This window comes from Corylus avellana, chromosome 4 (assembly GCF_965113065.1).
Source record: "Corylus avellana chromosome 4, dhCorAvel1.hap1.2, whole genome shotgun sequence".
NCBI lineage: Eukaryota > Viridiplantae > Streptophyta > Magnoliopsida > Fagales > Betulaceae > Corylus > Corylus avellana.
The window spans coordinates 21,378,338-21,397,705 of NC_142493.1; the positions used below are offsets into that span (position 1 = coordinate 21,378,338).

A 19,368-nucleotide genomic window follows, 5' to 3' on the forward strand; every position below is an offset into this window, starting at 1 on the left:
ATCACCTGGTTGTCTTGCTTCCAAAATATTTACATCTATTTTTAGTTTTAGTTTAGATTTGCATAACTTAATTCTTAAGCAGTAATTATATTTGTAAAGGTATTTAAAGTTGCTTGTCATATATTTTATTCATTAATTTTGTAGGATGTCTTTGAAGCTGGTGTTCGAGGTTAGTTATGAGGGTAGATTCGACAGGAGTTCTGGTTGTAAGTACATGGGTGAAGAAGTTACTGTTCATGGAGAAGGATATGATCTTGATAACTTTTTTTTTTTTTTCTTTTTAAACTTGAAGATATTTGTAAAGACTACGAATACAAGGCGGGCGATCTAATGTACTTTAGAGAACCTGATAAGACGTTAATGGGTGGTTTGCATTTAATAAGCTTTGATGACGACGTATTGTTCATGATTTGCTACCATAAAGCGCAATTTATTGTACATTTATATGTTGTGTGTTTTGGAGAAGGTCAGGGTGATGTTGAGGAATACGAAGAAGAGGATGATGATGAAGAGGAGGGGAGGGTTGATTACAATGGAAGGACAAACTCAATGATGGTGATGATTTATTTGATGTAGATCTTGACTTAGGCGATACTAGAATTAGAGCCACTGGAGATGGAACTAGTGAAGATGGAACCACTGATGATGATGATGGTGATAATGAGAGTAAGGGTGATGAGGAAGAAACATGTGATGTACATGAAGATGATGAAGAAGATGGGAACCATGATGAGGCCATCCAACTGATTATTCTGTTAGGTCCGAAAGTGGGCTTAAGAATAAGAAAAAATTTGAAGTAGATGATGATGATACAAACTCTGAAATGGCTAACAGTGACATACTGGAGTCACCACTAAATAGTGATGAGGAAGCTGAAGTTTTATCTACAAAAACTCCCGAATTTCACCGAATGAACCTAGTTAACCCAATGCTGCATCTCAGCATGACTTTCCCAGACATACAAACATTTAGAGAAGCTGTTAAAGAGTACAATCTTTTGAGAGGCAAGGAAATTAGGTTCAAAAAGAATGAAAGAATAAAGTCTATCGTTGTGTGTAAGGATGACAAGTGTCAGTACCGAGTATATGCAAGGCAGGTTTCTGATGAACAAACATTTCAGATAAGATATATGCAGTCTAAACATGTATGTGGTAGGCAATACAAGATCTCCATTGTGAACTCAACTTGGATATCCAACAAGTTGATTGAGAAGTTCCGAATTCAGCCCAATATGCCCTTGAATGTCATACAACACGAAGTGAAGGAAAAGTGGAAAGTGGATGTAACTCCAAGTATAATGTACATGGCTAGGATCAAGGCATGTCAAAAAATATATGGGAAGCTTGAAGACCAATATAATCATCTGTGGGATTATTGCGAGACATTAAGACAAACTAATAAGGGAAGCTATGTGATGATGAAGGTTGACAGACCAAACCCAAATGTGCTTCCAAAATTTGGAAGACTATATTTTTCTCTTGCTGCAATGAAGAAGCGATTTCTGAATGGTTGTAGGCATGTTATAAGGGTAAATGGATGCTTCTTGAAATGGCCATTCAAGGGACAACTATTAGCTGCAGTTGGAAGGGATGAGAATAACAATATGTATCCAATTGCATTTGCTGTTGTCGAAGCTAAGACCAAAGACTCTTGGACATGGTTTTTGGAAACCCTTATGTCTGATCTTGGAAGAATTGAAGAAACTTAGAAAGGATGCATACAAGTACTTGAATAAGATTGACCCCAGTGGGTGGTCTCGGGCTTGGTTTAATGAATCTCTAAGGTGTGAGTTGCTGGTGAACAATATATGTGAGTGTTTCAACTCATACATCCTCAAGGCTCGTGACAAGCCTATTTTGACATTGTTGGAGATGATAAGGAAAACGTTGTTGAGAGGATATCAGGCTAAAAGAGATGGGATTGAGAAATTGACTGGTAGGTTATACCCTAGAATTGTGCAAAACTTGGAGGCAATTGGGTTAGGCGCAATGGATTGCATTGCAATCTATGCTGGTGATGGAATGTTTGAGGTTACTGCTCCCAACAACAAATAGTATGTGGTAGACCTACGTAGAAGATAATGTGGTTGCAGGCAATGGGAAATCACTGGAATCCCCTGTCCCCATGCATTTGCTGCTGTACTCTATGATTGTGGGAATCCCAAGGACTATGTTGATAAATGCTACACAATCGAGATGTACAAGAAGGCATATGCAATAATAATTTACCCAATACCTAGTGAGGAGCAATGGATAAAGACCAGACGTGATCATTTGGAACCACCTAGAATTAGAGTGGCCCCCGGGAGACCAAAGAGATTAAGAAAGAGGGGTTCTACTGAGAGACCCCAAAAATCCAAACCGAATGAGTAAATATGGAGCAAGGATGAGATGTGAGAAGTGTACTAGTTAGGGTCACAATAAAAGGAGCTGTCCACTGAATCAATTGTCAGGAAGTCAGCTTAATACCCCCTACAGTAAGTGTAAGTGTTACTGAACCCTATTAAATCGTCCTTAATAGATAACCTTGGTTTTAACTGGCTTGTTTTAGACTTCGTATGAATATACTAATATTTTGTGTCATTTTTTATGCAATCACAAAGTGTTGGGTCCAATGCTCGAACTACGGGTAAAAGCAAGGCACGAGTTGTGTGCAAGGTGGACATTTTTGGGCGCTTGTATTGCCACTTTTTTAGGGTTTGTAGGTAAATTTTTAGACTGACAATTGGTACATTTGATGTTAGCAGAAAGCTAAGAAGGTGAAAAATAGTGGCAGTGGTGGTCCCAGCCAGTCATCAACTGTATTAAAGGTACTTAGCAAGGATGTTTTAATTTTAGGTTTTCTCATACCCACGCATTTGCTATTTTTATTACTTTATAATATATATATATATATATATATATATATATATATATATATATATATATATATATATATATATATATATATATTAGTCTTATTAAGAATAAGGAAGACTTGAACAACAAGAATACAGCGTCTGGATCAATCACTGGTCCACAAGCATGCACCATACTCAAGGTACTTAACTATATGCTAGCCCTCTTTACTTTGTACATTTATTCACCTAAACCCTAAGATGATAGATAACATATTTGCTACCATCTACTACTTATTTATTTTATTTTGTTTCATTTGTTGTTTTTGTAGAAGGGTAAGGGGAAAGTTCAGCCTACACATGCTCCACGTGGATTTGTAATCCCCAGTCTTGTTTATAAAAGAGAGCACACACCTCCCCCTGGATTTGGACTTGAAAGAAGAGTAAGACCTCCACCTGTTGAAGGCCAATATAGCGATCTCGCCCCATTTGAACCTGGGGCAGGAATTATCTTACCTCCAGCATGGGGCAGGATGGAAGGTACATAAGATATAGAAATTCTTGTAATGGTCACATGAGGTCCTGCATCAAAAACTCGTACATCTGATAGGGTTAGAGGTATTTTTCGTAGTACACCTACAATGGCTTCTGTATATATTGACTTCACTGAAGAGGTCCCTGCTGCAACTCAACCTTCACGTACAGGGCCTAAAACTAGAGGTGATGAAACTGGACAGAAAACTATGGGTGGTGGACCTAGAGGGGCTAAAACTGGGGGGGGGCAGATTTCGAGGTGGAGGCAGAAGTTTCGTAGTGAGAGGTGGTGGAAGCAGAAGTGGTGCAGGTAGAGGTGGTGCGGGCATTAGTGGTATAGTTGCACCTACTAGTGCTACAGCTGTAAGTACTGGTGCTGCAAAAAAGTCTGATACTATTGCAAAGTTGAAAGGAAAACACATTGTGATAACAATAGAAAAGGGTATTGATTTTCTCAAAAAAAAGAAAAGAAAAGGGTATTCAAATTATGGAAGCCAAGATAAAACGGTTGAATCCAAGATTGAAGCCCTAAAGACAATTAGTCTTATGTGTTTTTTGTTGTTTTGCTATGTTACATTTTTTGTTAAATTGTTAGTGTCTCTGGAAGTTGGTAATGTGTATGGATAACAATATTTGTGATTTTCATTTGTAATGTGTATGGATAACAATATATGTGGTTGGAAGTTGGTAATGTGTATGGATAACTTTTTACCTGGTTGGAAGTAGGTAGGGAATATGGATATATTTTGTATGGAATTTGTGAATATGTTACAGGCTTAGTTACCTGCTGCAGCTTTTTTTTTTTTTTTTTTTGTTTATGATGTGAAGCTACTTAGATTGTATTTCATATATGTCTTTCATAAAATCGTTACAGAAGGGTATAGATTTTCATATACCTTGATTTCTTTTTTAGGGTATAGGTTTTCCTTTTTGATAATTTGCAAGTCGGTATTGGAATTATCAGGCACGAGCATTATAATTCTCTGGTAAATCGTCATTATATCACCCATTTAAATTATAAGTGCATAGGAGAATTTTGTAATAAGGTGCATCAGCTGTAATGATAATTTTTTTTTTTTTAAAGGTAAAAATTCCAACTCAATATACCAAGTGACTTTATGGTTAAAGGCATGGCATACACTCAATTCATGTTTACATAAAACAGGAAATTACATTCATATAACAACTAATAACTTCATTAAAAACTACATTACATTTCAAATAAGCTTCTAGAATTACACGGCTCTACAACATACGACATTGTGCTCCCACAATTACATAAGTACAAAATACCACATTGTGCTCCCTAAACCCTGAACAAAGTAACACATTGTGCTCCCAAAATGACACATAAATATCAAAAACTACAATGTGATCTCAAAATTACATACACCTCAGTTCAATTTCATACGGCCAAGCTTGCATTCATAAGGACCACTTGGAGTGTATCCAAACAACAAAACGAAAGTGACACTTAAACAAATTACCCAGGAACACACAAGAATTGTTTGGTAATTCTTCTTAACTGCATGGAGTTTGATCTCCCCAATCTCTACTTCCTTCTGATACCGAGCAATTTCTTTATCCATTTCTACCTTCACACATAGATTTTCTCTCTCCATTTCTACCTTCACCTTACTGACTTCAACTTCAACCATGTCTTCACACTGTTTTGCTTTTGACAACAATTTTTGATGCTTTCGCCAAAACCAAGTTCCAACCCTTTTACATTTCGCACATAGCTCTTGATCAATCCATTCAATGTAACAACAATCTCGGTTGATTTGTAAACTAGTAAACAAATATTAATCACCAATCTAAACACATAAAATATTAGTTTCTAGTGACAAAAGCAGTTAATGACATTCCCTTTTAATTAGGGTTTTCACTCAAAATTAAAGTCGCGAGTACATAATAGTTGGAACTTTAATTACGGTCTTATTTATATAACATAATGGTTAGAATTCATGTGTAACAAATTTTACATTTAAAATAGCTAAAAGGTGAAGTTTTTTCAGAATCTTTTTTTTTTTTTCAACTACACTATCGAATATGATAAAATTCGATAGTGTAGTTGAAAAACCATTACACATAAAATTTGATAGCTAAATGGTGAAAAACCATTACACAAGCATCAGGTTCGAAAACCATTACACATAAAATTTTAAAATGCATAAACCTTCTGGATGCTCTTATATATTGATAATAAAAGCCATGCGCAAGAAGTATGACATGTTGAAACCACTCATGTGCGTAGATTCAAAGCACTCTTCCCCACAAATTTCCCAAACGATATTATAGCACATCCTAAACAAAGAACTCACAACCATAACCCTAAACCCTAATTATCAGTACTCATCCTAAACACATAACCAACAACAAAAATTAAAACCATAAACAAGAAATTAAAATAAGAAATTATCAATACTCATCCTAAACCCTAAAGAACCCACAACGAAAATTAGAACCCTAAACAAGAAATTACGTGTCTGAAGAACTTGCCTAAATTTTCGCAACACTCATCATAAACATAAAACTTGCCTTGTAATTTTTGCAACCCACGAACCTCCTCCCGAAATTGTTCTCTATTTGAGCTGTTGTTACAACCATCGGCCGCTCACAGTAGCAAAGCCTCTGCGGTGAAGATGAAGCTCCAGAACTTAAGGTATACTCCATCATTTCTCTTTCTCTTCGCAATAAATCTAAATACAATACAAAACAACTTTTGTTAACAATAAATCAACATCACAGACTAAGGGATAACCAAAGAAAAACCCCTCTCACAAAAACCCCAAATTACCAAAAACCCTAGTTTTCTACTACACAGTTTCATGCGAATAAACGAATCCAAAAGGGCAAAAACTTACCTCGTCGTAAACAAATGCGCAAAAGTTCAAAGTTTGGATGGTTCTCAAGTGGTTGTCGCGCAGGTTGTCGAGTGGTTGTCGAGGAGGTGAGTTCTCCTCTGTCGCGTCCCTTTCTATCGTGAGTTAGCTGCTTCTTCAACTCGTGCTTTTGCTTTGACTAGTTTATTTGTTGTTTAAAGTAACTAAACCTTAAACATTGGTTGGGTTGGGTTGGGTTGGGCGTGGGTCAGATGGGTTAGGCATGAGTTAAGTAGGCTAGGGCGTGCGTGAGGGTGGTAACGTTGATGGGGGTATTTTCAGTACTAAAATGCATAAAGTGATCACGTGCGTCATATGTGATCATTGTTCCGTCAGTCAAAGCCGTTTTGACTGACGGAATGCCTGAATTGAAAAAAATTGAAACTTTGGAGGTCGAATTGCAAATCGCTAACAACTTTGGAGGGGTAAATTGTAATTTTCCAAAAAATAATGTTATCAAAATATATAAAAGTAAGTAATTGACTATCAATCTTGATGAGATAGTTTCCTAACTTTCCTGCATAATTTATATGTTTAGTTAATTGGTGTTTAACATTATTGAATATGAATGATATTAGAAATTTTGATTGACATGCAGTGAGCCATAATAGTGCCATAAAGTGGCAAGTATGCTACTCATCATTTAGCGAAAACAGAGATTCATTGATCTTTGGAGCAAGTTTGAATAAAAAAATTATTATGTATTTATTTGTGATATTGTACTTGTTGAACAAGTTTCGTCATGAATTTTTAGACGTTAAATATCATTAAAATACATAAATACCCCCAAATAAAAAATTAAAACAAAAAATATAAATATATAGATGGGTGGACAACCAGCCACCCCCTGACTCATGGGGTGGCACACAGCCACCCCCCGACCACCCTGTGGTGGCTCGCATGCCACCCCATGCCCTAAGGGTGGCTGTTTAGCCATGGGGGTGGCCGCGCGCCATCCTCAGCCACCCAAAAGGTGGCTGAGGATGGCACGCGGCCATCCCCCAACTAGGTCAAGGGTGGCCCAAAGGCCACCCACACCTTAAGGGTGGCGGCGAGCCACCCCTACCCACCTCTAGGGGTGGCTTGCTGGCCACCCCCTCCCCAAATGGTTGGCAGCAACCCTCAAAATTTGTTTTTTTATTTTTTTTAAATGACTTTTATATTTTTAATTAAGATTAACATATATCATCATTCTACTAGTGATGACGTGATACACTATTGAAATCCGTCAAGTATTTTGACGGAATTTGATTACAAAGACTAAATTGTTATTTTGGGATATCTCCAATAATCTCTGAATTATTATTATTTTTATATCACACAGATGGATTTTTAATTTAGAACAACCACATGGATTGATTTTTCATTTATATTTTTTTAATTTAAGTCTTTTTTATTTGTTTTCTATTTTTTTATATTCACTTTTTTATAAATTAAATTATAAGTGTTTTTTAATTTTAATGTGTTTATTTTTTTTGTTTTAATTTTTGTTTTTATTTTTCGAAACTAGTACTCATATATATAATTACATTTTCCCTTCATTAACTACAATACATTGTAAATTTGCACAACATATATATATATATATATTCTCACTCTCGTGCATAACTTAAAAGTTATGGTAAATGATGTCAATAATGTTTGCACGTGTTTTTTAAATGAACTAATATGATATTAATTATTACGTGCACCGTTTAATGTTCTAATTTTTAAATCTTAATTAAAATAAATATTACCGATTTCATTTCAAATAGATAAAAATAAGGATAAAGTCCACATACCCCCCTCAAACTACCACCCAATTGACAATGTTTCCTACGATATCCCTTCCAAATTACCAAAACATTGTCAATGTCCCCCCTAAGACTAGCAATAAGACAAAAATGCTCCTATAAATTTCTCAATAAGACAAAAATACCCCTATAAATTCAAAAAAAGATTGATTCTTTTAAAAAACGAAAAATTTTAATTTAAAATAATATTTTTTTTAAAAACAATTTTTTTAAAACAAATTTTTTTTTTTTAAAACGGAAATTTTTATTTAAAAAAACTTATTTTTTTATTTAGTTTTTTAAAAAAAAAACAAAAAATTTCATTTTATTAAACGAAAATTTTATTTTTTTAAATGTAAATTTTTATTTAAATAAAATTATATTTAAAAAAAAAAAACGAAATTTTTTAAAATTTTTTCTTATAAAATTGATTTTTTAAAAGAAAGGCCAACGTTTGGATTATTTTTTGTTAGTTTTAGGATTTTTCTAGAAGTTTTTTTTTTAAAAAAAAATAATAATAATTTACTGAGGGTAATTTCGTCATTGGGGGAACATTGACAATTTTTGGTAGTTTGAGAGGGACATTGTCACAATTGAAAGTTTGAGTGGGACATTATCAATTGAGTGGTAGTTTGAGGGGGTTATGTGGACTTTCCCATAAAAATAATTTATTGCCAAAGATAAAGAGATGGAGTTGCCATTATTGCATTTTCTGAGTTGCCATTATTGTTGCTTTGCTTCCATCCAACCGTCCTGGATTTGGATATTATCATGTAATCCTGATAATTAAATTACTTTTTCCCTAACAAAGTGGAGTATCGGATATCACTAAGCTTATATCTATTTCATAGTTTACATGATGCATTTTTGTCCAAATTTAAAGTAGAGTTCTCTTAGTGTTCTTCTCATCTTACGTGAATATTATTTTCTAAAAAAAAATATGAGGAACTTGTGAGATAAATTTTTTATTTTTTATAAAACGATATTCATGTAAGATGAAGAGAACACTAAAAAAAACGCATAACATTTCTCTCTAAACTATATTGCCAGATAAATAAATGAAAATATGATCTATTTGCTAATTGGATTGACGGCGACACAGAATTCAATATATAACGATTGCAAGTAGGAACACTAACGAACTTTTTGCCATTATTCCTAATGTAGATTATCATAACCCAAAGTGAATAGAATTCAGCTCGTGATCTTCTTTTATAAAATGGATTTATATATATATATATTAAAGGTCTCGGGTCAGCTTCTAGAAGCTCGGGTGGTGATTCCACCATATGTGATGGTGGGGACTGAGAAAGCATGTATCCAGTTGACTTTCATATTTGACTTTGACGAACCTTTTTTTTTTAAAAAAAAAAAAAAAAAAGATAAAATTAATTTTTTTGTTCTTGTGATTTTGAGTTTTGGTAAATAGCTCATTAAAAATTGAAAAGTGATTTAATCACTCGTTAGGGTAAGAAAACAAAGTAGTCTCTTATGTTATTAAAAAGGTTAATAGAATCTGTTAATATGCCACATCATCACAAATCAAGCCAGATATATAAGGATAAGGTGGTCAAACCACTCTATGGTCATTGGGAGTAGTTTGGTCACCCCTCAATTTTTTTTTTTCTTTTTGCCATTTGGGGGTGACCAATCCCACCCTAGATATGCTTATTAGAGGGGGTAGCCAAACTACCACGAAGACCATGTGAGCGGTCAACTCATTAATAGATTTTGTTAACTTTTCTAATGGCATTGGCTAATTTGTTTTTGTTTTACTTATTTAGGGGAGGAATTAATGATTTTTTAAAACTTAATGAGCTATTTGTCAAAATTCCAAACCACATGATAAAGGCCCATGTTTTAACAACTTAAAACAAGTAGCCCAATACAGTAGAAGCTGCCAATCATTAATTTACATCAGTTTGGAAAGGGATCTAAAAGAAAAATAAAAGCTAGCCTCAAATAGGCTAATGACCTTTTGTCATCTCATGATTGCCACAAGTTTTTTTTTTTTTTTTTTTTTTTTTTTTTTGACATGTCCGCACAAAGAGGGAGGAGGGAGATTCGAACTAGTGACCTCCACTTCATTAAGTGTGGTCCCAGCCAATTGAACTACCTCTCGGGGACGATTGCCACAAGTTACTATTTAATTAAAATTGATTCCACTAAATAATTGTATTCACACTCTAGTTTATATTTTTTATTAGGGTTAAACACTCATCACCCCTGGTGGTTTAAAGACTTTATTATTATTATTATTTTTTCCCTCGGTTTCATTTCATATCAAAGATGGTACCTCGTTTGTATCCAAAAACCGAAATGGTCTCTCCGTCCAACATTCTATCCGAAATTTAACAGAAATTCGCGTGGTCAATGGAAACGATGACACATGGCCACATGTGCATTAATTTTTTAAAAAAAATATATATTAAAAAGCTTAAATACTAAAAATATTAATTAATTAAAAACATTAAAAAAAAATTAAAAAGGAGTGGCTCAAGCCACCCCATGGCCAAATCTCCATCTAAAGAAAACAATCAAAGAGATGACTCAATGCCTTGATTGGTTAGCACCACATCTTAGGCATGGATTGTTTGCAGATGGGCATGGGGAGGAGAGACAAGTAAATGTTTCAATTTATATGACCAATGGGTATGTTGTTTGATTGATCTTGCTCTATGCTCCTTAACCCAAAAGAAAGGAAAAAATGCAGTTTACCCCTTGAAGTTTCAAAGGTTTTTCAATTTTAACCCAAAAGTTCAAAAATTGGCAATTTACCCACCTGAAGTTTAAAAAATTGGCAATTTAAACATTCCGTTACTAATTTCCGTTAAATTGGACGGAAATTAAAAAAAAAAAAAAAAAAAAGCTTGAGGGTAATGATGTAATTTCATAGATTTCCTTCCATTTAGATGAAAAAATTAAACGGATGGTTTAAATTACCAATTTTTGAAACTTTAGGGGGGTAGATTGCCAATTTTTAAACTTTTGGGTTAAAATTAAAAAACTCCTTAAATTTCAGGAGGGGTAAACTGTATTTTTCCCCAAAAGAAATAAAAAGAAATGATGGTAATCATATTGAGAAGAGGTAGCGTCGTACAAGACCAAGAGGGTTGTTGGAGTTGAACATGAATGTAGTGAGTGGCAAAGTGACAAGGCGTGGTTGAGCGAGTGCACAGGATGACATATTAGGGTTGTTGTAGAGGTTGTAGGGTTTAGACTCAAATTTCTTTAGGGTTTAGCCATTTGGGGTGGTTCGGAGACCCCTCGCTGGCCGTGGTGGGCAAAGCTACCCTTTTTATTTTTAAAGTTTTAATTGATTAATATTTGTAGTTTTTAAGCTTTTTAATTTTTAATGAGCCTATGGTCATGTGTCATCCCTCCCATTGGGGCACTTGGATTTTTGTTAAATTTTGGACAGAATGTGAGTTTATACTCACTAAGTCGTTGGACTTACCCTTTTATTATTTTCATTTTGTTCCCATACGTATATTTGGGTTGTCATAAATAGTTTAATAGAAGATGAATACTGCGGAGCATCCGGTTATTGTGGAGAACTTGATCTGGTAACTAATACTTTTGAGTTATGTTGTACATTTAAGAGTTTTGATGCACACTTGCATATTAAGGTATAACATGAATTCCTTGTAATAATGATATATATAGTGTTATTTCAGCTACTATGATGATCATTGGTAGATGCTCGGGTTGTAATGATTAATATTTATATAATCTTAATGTTTCTGCTCCTTAGTATCCTCTTTTCGAAAAGTAAAGATTCCTTAATATTGTTTCTCGTGGAAGAGACGAACCGTGAAGTTAATTACCAATTAATTAATTTTTGGAGCGTTACATCAACGTCTTCAATGAATATTTCAATCTGATGGAAACCACATCTCATCAAGCGAAAATTACTAGTTCGAATAAATTTTCTATATTTTTGCGGACATAAAAAAAAAAAAAAAAGAAGTTATTAAAATAAATTAAAAAAAAAAAAAAGGAGAGAAAAGTGAGGGGAATTTAGCAAAAACCAAACGGGTAGCTGTGCCTGTGTTATCGGTTTCCGGTCCATCCACGTCGTTACCCGAACCCGAGTTTGACTGCAAAGTCTACATAAGCGTAAACCTTAAACCCTAGGAGCAGAGAGAACAAAGGAAATGGGGAGCGGGAAAGGGGAGAAGCCCTCAAAAAACCCTAAAAAGAAGAGGAAGCCGCTTGCCCCAAACAGAGCCGAGACGAAACCTAAGTCCAAGAGCAAGCGCGAGAAGAACAGAGCCAACCTAATAGAAAGCAAAAGCGACAATGGGAAGAACCAAGAGGTGCAAGCGGCGCCAGCGGCGGAGCAGCAGCTTAGTTTCTTCGTCCATCAGTTTCAGTCCGCCAATAAGGTCCAGCTTTCTTCTCTCGAGTTGGATTCAATGAAAGGTAACTTTCGATTGACCCTCTGTTTGGTTTCCGAGACCCGATAAGAAAATTAAATCGGCGTTTGGTGAGTGATTGGTGCTCTGTGGTTTTCTGAATCAATCAGATACGTGCATTGTGGAGCTGTCTCAAGATATGGGCCAAGATGTTGAAAGCTTGGGGAACCATATGAAGGCAGCGTTTGGCCCATCGTGGAAAGAATCGCTTTGTGAAAAGCAGCTCTTAGAGGGAAAAGTTGATCCTGGGAGTCCCGCACTTCTTATTATTAGTTCATCTGCCTTGAGATCAATACAACTTCTAAAGTATGACTGCTTTGCATTTCGCTTGCAATGAATGTTCTTTTTTTTTTCTTTTTTTCTAATTTGTCGGACCAATTGCTTAGTTTGTGTTGCTAGTGTGTCTGTAATGTGCCACACAGTTTCTTTTCTTCTTCTTTTTCGTTTTGTTTTTTGTTTTCTGTTTTTCGTTTTTTTGTGTGTGTGTGTGTGTGTGTGTGTTTTGTAATTAAAATAATATTTCTGAGAAGTTAGTCAATAATTGTGCTTCTGTAGAGGCTTTCGGTCGTTGACGAGAGATTGCCATGCCTTAAAGCTATTCTCGAAGCATATGAAAGTTGAGGAACAGGTAGGTTCTCTATCACTTCGATTTACTTTACTCGGCTCTATTTTTACTCTTATATTGCCAATGCAACTTTTTATAGTATATTAAGGTGGGATAAATGATGTGGTGAGGTTTGAAGTTATTCAATAGATGGATGAGGGCAAGAGTAGTAGAGTTAAATGTTAAGTAGGGGGACAATGAGAGAAAACCGGCTGAGAGATTTAGCAATATGATGCTCTGAAATGATTTCGTTGTATTGTCCATGCTCAAAGTGGCTACAAGTATAATGGGAAGCCTGGTAAGATTTAGATTGAAGTGACAAGAAGTACTTGACTTACATATGGTTTTACTCTGTGAATCTCATCAAGTTCCCTTCCCCTTGGAGCCAATTACTTATAACAAAAAAGGTTCAACTCTGTGAATCTCATCAAGTTCTTGATAGTGTTGTATGACCATAAAGATCAAGGCTTGGGCCCCATCAATTGAGCGTCTTGTTTGCTTGATCAAATGTAGTGATAGTCAGTTTAATTCATGATCATCAGTCATTTAGCTTTGAAAAAAAACACAAAAAGAACTACGAAGGCAGTATAAAACCCTTTTTGAATGTCTAGAATGAGCCATGCCCAAGCTAGATTGATAAACTTTTTAAACCAAATGGGAGCGAGTAATGCAAGTCTTGAACTGTGTTCTTTAATTTAACTTGAAGTACTATGAGTGCGTCTATAGTATAGAGTAGAAATTATGGCATTAGTTTTAGTCTTCCACAAAATGTAGATGACATATTGTAGTCATCTATTGAATTTATTTTATAAGACGCCAATCAGTTTTCTAACTTTTCTCATACAAGATTCTTCTTACATTGAACTTGTAATATAGTAAAACATTAATCCCTTTGCATCACCTACATTCTCTTTTTGGATTTTGATGCTTGCACCTTTTTTATGTGTTATATCCTCAGTTCTTCCCTCAGTGTCGGATGACAAGTGGATGCATCTGCTTTCAACACTAATTTGCAGTTGTCGATGTCATGAGCTTCTTACATTGTCGCTTATTGTGAAATTTGGGAAATGATGATAAAAACAGATTGGCAAAGGCACCAGCGATGCTGAGATTATCCATTTGCACGTCAGTCTGATCCCTAGTCTCATTGGTTATGACTTCCTTTTTACATATTGGTGTCTATTTTATATTTTCATTTTCATTTTTTACTTCAGTGGTCTTTATTAGGCATCCAACTATCTGTGGTGAGATGAATGGATTCAGGGTTTATATTGGAGTTTGGGGAATGATGCCAAAATTCGAAAAGAGTGACTGAAGCATTAGCTTTGCTGAATATTATTTTGCACGTCAGTCTGATCCCAATTTCTCTGTGGTTGGTCCAAATCATTTTAGTGTCTATTTCATGTTTTCTTTTTCATTTTTCACTTCAATGATCTTTATTAGGCATCCAACTATCTTTGGTGAGATGAATGGAGTTTTAGGGTTTATATTAGAGTTTGGGAAATGATGCCAAAATTCGAAAAAAGTAACTGAAGCATTAGCTATGCTGAATATTATTTTGCACGTCAGTCTGATCCCAATTTCTCTGTGGTTGGTCCAAATCATTTTAGTGTCTATTTCATGTTTTCTTTTTCATTTTTCACTTCAATGATCTTTATTAGGCATCCAACTATCTTTGGTGAGATGAATGGATTCAGGGTTTACATTGGAGTTTGGGAAATGATGCCAAAATTCGAAAAGAGTGACTGAAGCATTAGCTCTGCTGAATATTATTTTGCACGTCAGTCTGATCCCAAATTTTCTGTGGTTGGTTCAAATCATTTTAGTGTCTATTTTATATTTTATTTTTTTACTTCAGTGATCTTTATTAGGCATCCAACTATCTGTGGTGAGATGAATGGAGTTTTAGGGTTTATATTAGAGTTTGGGAAATGATGCCAAAATTCGAAAAAAGTAACTGAAGCATTAGCTATGCTGAATATTATTTTGCACGTCAGTCTGATCCCAATTTCTCTGTGGTTGGTCCAAATCATTTTGGTGTCTATTTGATATTTTCTTTTTCATTTTTAAGTGATCTTTATTAGGCATACAACTATCTGTGGTGAGATGAATGGATTCAGGGTTTATATTGGAGTTTGGGAAATGATGCCAAAATTCGAAGAGTGACTGAAGCATTAGCTCTGCTGAATATTATTATTTTGCACGTCAGTCTGATCCCAAATTTTCTGTGTTTGTTCAAATCATTTTGGTGTGTATTTTATAAATATGTTTTTTCATTTTTTACTTCAGTGATCTTTATTAGGCATCCAACTATCAGTGGTGAGATGAATGGAATTTTAGGGTTTATATTAGAGTTTGGGAAATGATGCCAAAATTCGAAAAGAGTGACTGAAGCATTAGCTCTGCTGAATATTATTTTGCACGTCAGTCTGATCCCAATTTCTCTGTGGTTGGTCCAAATCATTTTAGTGTCTATTTTATATTTTCTTTTTCATTTTTTACTTTAGTGATCTTTATTAGGCATCCAACTATCTGTGGTGAGATGAATGGATTCAGTGTTTATATTGGAGTTTGGGAAATGATGCCAAAATTCGAAAAGAGTGACTGAAGCATTAGCTCTGCTGAATATTATTTTGCACGTCAGTCTGATCCCAATTTCTGTGGTTGGTCCAAATCCTTTTAGTGTCTATTTTATATTTTCTTTTTCATTTTTTACGTCAGTGATCTTTATTAGGCATCCAACTATCTGTGGTGAGATGAATGGATTCAGGGTTTATATTGGAGTTTGGGAAATGATCCGAAATTCGAAAAGAGTGACTGAAGCATTAGCTCTGTTGAATATTATTTTGCACGTCAGTCTGATCCCAAATTCTCTGTGAATTGGTTTAAATCATATTATCTGACCCTCTTGTTAAAAATGACAAGAGCCTCTCTCTTCGATGTGTTGGTTTGTTTGTGTTAAATGGGTGGTTGATTTAAAGTTACATAGGCCTTAAGTTACATTTTAATAAGTTCTTTCTATTAATTAAAAATAACAAAATTTATGAAACTACAATGTTTATAAAATAAAAAAATAAAAAAAAATAAAAATAAAAGTTCAATGCAATATCAAGCAAATGTTTGGTTATATATTTGGCTTCCAACTTTTCTCTTGTTATTTCTGATCTTTTCTATTCTTTTAATGTTGAAGCCTGATCTTCTTGATTTGGCAAGCAGTATCCATCTAAAATATCCTCCGATCTTTGAGCATCTTGACGCTGACTCTTCCCTACTTTTATAATCTTCTTTCCTTTCCATCTCCTGGTTTTTTCCTTTCTTTGTTTGTCTGTCAACGTGAGAACAAAACTTCTGTTCTTCAGTGAATCCTTTGTTATTACTTATATTTAGTAACTATGAGAATGTTAGATGAATATTCTATCATACTGGTTATTTTGTCAATCACCATCCAATATGTTTTTAGACTGTAGACAATCTTATAAATTTAGAATCAAATTCTTATCTCAAGATTGTGTTCTTATGGTTCTTGAGGCGAAATGATTTCTCCTCTTCCCATAAGCAACAGGTGTAGGGTGAGACCAAGAGTTCAAGCGCATGACTTGTATTTGGCTTAAAAAGAAAAAAAGATTGTAGTATTCTTATCATATCAAGAGTAGTAATCATTGCTTTTGCTATGTTAGGCATAACCATAAATTAGGCGAAGGTTATCTTTATCATGGGAGCTCATTGTCATGAGCTTTCATGAATTCTCTTCAGTTTTGGGTCATTTTGTATGCCAATCAGTGCAATGCTCTTACCGACCTGATAGACAATAGTATGAGGAATCCAAAGCCATAAAATTATTAAAAGTTCAACAGGATTTAATGACAAGCTGGTCTAAAGTTGGAAAAACTCTCATTTGTCTTCCTTTACTAACAGAATTTTATCAACTTTGATGTAGCGTGTGATCTGATTGGGATGAGTTTTCAGCTGATTTTTGCCAACTGCAATTGTCTAATGATGCTCTATGTTATAATGTGATGTGCTCTTCTGTTTTTGGTGCTCAAAGCTCTTCATTTTTAGATAGAGCAAGAGATGGTCCGTAACAGCACCTTGGTATTCTCATATTTTTTGCTTGGTTTGCAATGCCTAGGTTTCTTAATGGTTATCTGATTCTTACTCTTGTAAGCTTCTAGTTGTGCGATTTTATTCAATTTTATTCAATTTTACCACTGTTTTCACTTTTCCCTTCTGCCTATTATCTGCCGGTTTCTCCTTATATATGTGTTTATTGGTTTTCTTTGTAATTGATGCAGGTATCGATGTTGAAGAATCGCGTTAATATTGCAAGTGGTACACCAAGCAGGTTAGTCCTCATAGTATGCTATTGAATCATACTAAGTTAGTCAAGACTTTGTTTTCTCAGTGAATCTCAGGCAGATTGTTGTCTACCGCTTTCAAATTGTAGCTGTGCCAAATGACCATTTTTTTTAATCACTGTCTTTGAGATTGTTTCCAATCTAGTTGAATAATTTTGTTATGGATACTTTTCATATCAATTCCAGGATAAAGAAGCTAATTGACATTGAGGCTTTGGGACTCTCGCGATTGGCAGTGATTCTGCTTGACATTCACCCAGATGTTAAGGGCTATTCCTTGTTGACGCTTCCACAAATCAGGTTTGATTTTGATTCATTTGTTAATCCATTTCCATCTTCCTTGATATTATGCATTTATTGCATTACTGTTTGTTATTGTTTGCAATATTTTTCAGTTCTTTTTTCTTTTATCAATGTTTTCCAGTGTTTCATATTGGATACCTCCCTCAAGTTCCCCCTTAAACTTGTGAGGTTTGTTTGATACAATAGACCTCCCAGGAATTTGCGTTTTAAACATATTTTGTTTTAGAATGCACTAGATCTCACCTTAGTACAATAATAGATGTCTTGCTCAAATTTTTTTTTTTCCTGGCATATTCCAGGCCTGTGTGACAGTAATTAATTTAGAGATATGCATGGTGCTGAACCTCTGATATCAAACTCTTGTTTGTTGTTCAATACTATGAGAGGACAATCTTTCGAAAGTCATGCCCTAAGCATCACTCTTATGCATTTTGTTGGGCAGGGATGAATTCTGGGACTTGTACAAGAACTATTTTCACCAGCGCCTACTGCAAGGTGGTATGCGACTTTGTCTCTATGGTCCATTACCAAGTGGCTCCGAGTTTAGTGGAAGAAAAAGAAAACGAGGAGCTACTGAGGATTAAAAAATAACACTAATTAGGTACAAATTTTGATCCAAATATGTTACGCCCCAATCTTTTTAGTTTTGTTTGAGCCAAAAAAACATCTTACAATTTGTGTTGCTAGTTTCTTTTTTGTGAGCTTATCTAAAAAAAAAGAGTTGGTGAAATGAAATATTCACTCGTTCCTTCTCTCTCTCTCTCTCTCTCTCTCTCTCTCTCTCTGCTTTTTTATTTTGTATCATTATTGCCAATCCCCATCAGTATTGATACATATCATTTAGTGTTGGGCATCAACTCTATTGGAGTCGGAAATGGGGTTTGGGGTTTTCAGCTTCTGTCTTTGCCTAAATCAGAAAACCTCCAACCCCTCCTCCGACAGGCTTAATTGTCGAGTAGCCTCTGCCTCCGATTAGTCGGCTTGAAAAGTTGGAATTGGGCTTGCTCTTGTTGAGCTTTTTGTGGTGGTGGTATTGTGGAGGTGTGGTGAAGTTTTCTGTTTTCACTTGCCACATCTCCACAACGAATAGTCGAGATAAATATTGGGTTAAAACAATGGATATGGAAGGTAAAGTGCTAGCCAATGCATTGGGTGGCACTATACCTTTCCTAATGTTTAGTCAACTTTTTGAACTTTTTGAGAATTATCCATATATTTAGGGAAGAGAATAAGCTTTATGGAAGCTGAGTACTCTTAATGTGAAAACAAGGAGAAAGTGATTTAGGATTTATAGGGAAGAAGTAACATTTATAGCCTTATAGGATTCAAAATAACACTGTTTTCCTTTAAAAAAAATATCATTAAGTACAAAACGACGATGTTGTTTTAGTAGTTATATTTATAAGACTTTCGTCAAAAGCCAAATTTAAAATACAATTTGCCCTTGCGTGCTTTAGAAAGTTGACCCACATAGGTTGGAGTCGTGTCGGCAATCAGATTATCAATAAAGTCACACTCCGAAATTATATGTTAGTGCACACCTTGCTTCTAAAAAGGGGTAAAATACAAAATTGGTCCTCGTGTTTTTGGTGTATCAAATCATAACTTAGGTTTTCAAAAGTAATAAAATTAGTCATTATGCTTTTGTGAAAGTATAAAAT

The 19,368-nt window shown here is 34.8% G+C and overlaps 2 protein-coding genes and 9 non-coding genes across 11 annotated transcripts; all 11 read left to right on the forward strand.

The window, feature by feature from the left end:
* Positions 1 to 823: 823 nt before the first annotated feature.
* Positions 824 to 1,708, forward strand: LOC148586438 (uncharacterized). The gene has a single exon (XM_088515638.1). It carries the CDS (start codon positions 824 to 826, stop codon positions 1,706 to 1,708), a length of 885 nt encoding a protein of 294 aa, XP_088371764.1.
* A 10,444-nt stretch (positions 1,709 to 12,152) lies between these two features.
* LOC132179178 (U3 containing 90S pre-ribosomal complex subunit) lies at positions 12,153 to 18,463 on the forward strand. Its single transcript, XM_059591838.2, has 6 exons — positions 12,153 to 12,452; positions 12,556 to 12,751; positions 13,001 to 13,073; positions 17,342 to 17,391; positions 17,591 to 17,704; positions 18,150 to 18,463. The coding sequence occupies exons 1-6, from the start codon at positions 12,185 to 12,187 to the stop codon at positions 18,289 to 18,291; spliced, it is 843 nt and encodes a 280-aa protein (XP_059447821.2). The 5' UTR covers positions 12,153 to 12,184; the 3' UTR covers positions 18,292 to 18,463.
* On the forward strand, positions 14,109 to 14,191 carry LOC132180184 (small nucleolar RNA Z122). The gene has a single exon (XR_009440073.1). It is a non-coding gene; the product is annotated as a small nucleolar RNA Z122 (small nucleolar RNA).
* LOC132180183 (small nucleolar RNA Z122) lies at positions 14,327 to 14,412 on the forward strand. Its single transcript, XR_009440072.1, has one exon. It is a non-coding gene; the product is annotated as a small nucleolar RNA Z122 (small nucleolar RNA).
* Positions 14,545 to 14,630, forward strand: LOC132180175 (small nucleolar RNA Z122). The gene has a single exon (XR_009440065.1). It is a non-coding gene; the product is annotated as a small nucleolar RNA Z122 (small nucleolar RNA).
* Positions 14,761 to 14,846, forward strand: LOC132180179 (small nucleolar RNA Z122). Its single transcript, XR_009440069.2, has one exon. It is a non-coding gene; the product is annotated as a small nucleolar RNA Z122 (small nucleolar RNA).
* Positions 14,973 to 15,058, forward strand: LOC132180176 (small nucleolar RNA Z122). The gene has a single exon (XR_009440066.1). It is a non-coding gene; the product is annotated as a small nucleolar RNA Z122 (small nucleolar RNA).
* Positions 15,184 to 15,270, forward strand: LOC132180178 (small nucleolar RNA Z122). Its single transcript, XR_009440068.1, has one exon. It is a non-coding gene; the product is annotated as a small nucleolar RNA Z122 (small nucleolar RNA).
* LOC132180181 (small nucleolar RNA Z122) lies at positions 15,404 to 15,489 on the forward strand. Its single transcript, XR_009440070.1, has one exon. It is a non-coding gene; the product is annotated as a small nucleolar RNA Z122 (small nucleolar RNA).
* Positions 15,620 to 15,705, forward strand: LOC132180185 (small nucleolar RNA Z122). The gene has a single exon (XR_015912029.1). It is a non-coding gene; the product is annotated as a small nucleolar RNA Z122 (small nucleolar RNA).
* On the forward strand, positions 15,834 to 15,918 carry LOC132180182 (small nucleolar RNA Z122). Its single transcript, XR_009440071.1, has one exon. It is a non-coding gene; the product is annotated as a small nucleolar RNA Z122 (small nucleolar RNA).
* Positions 18,464 to 19,368: the final 905 nt, after the last annotated feature.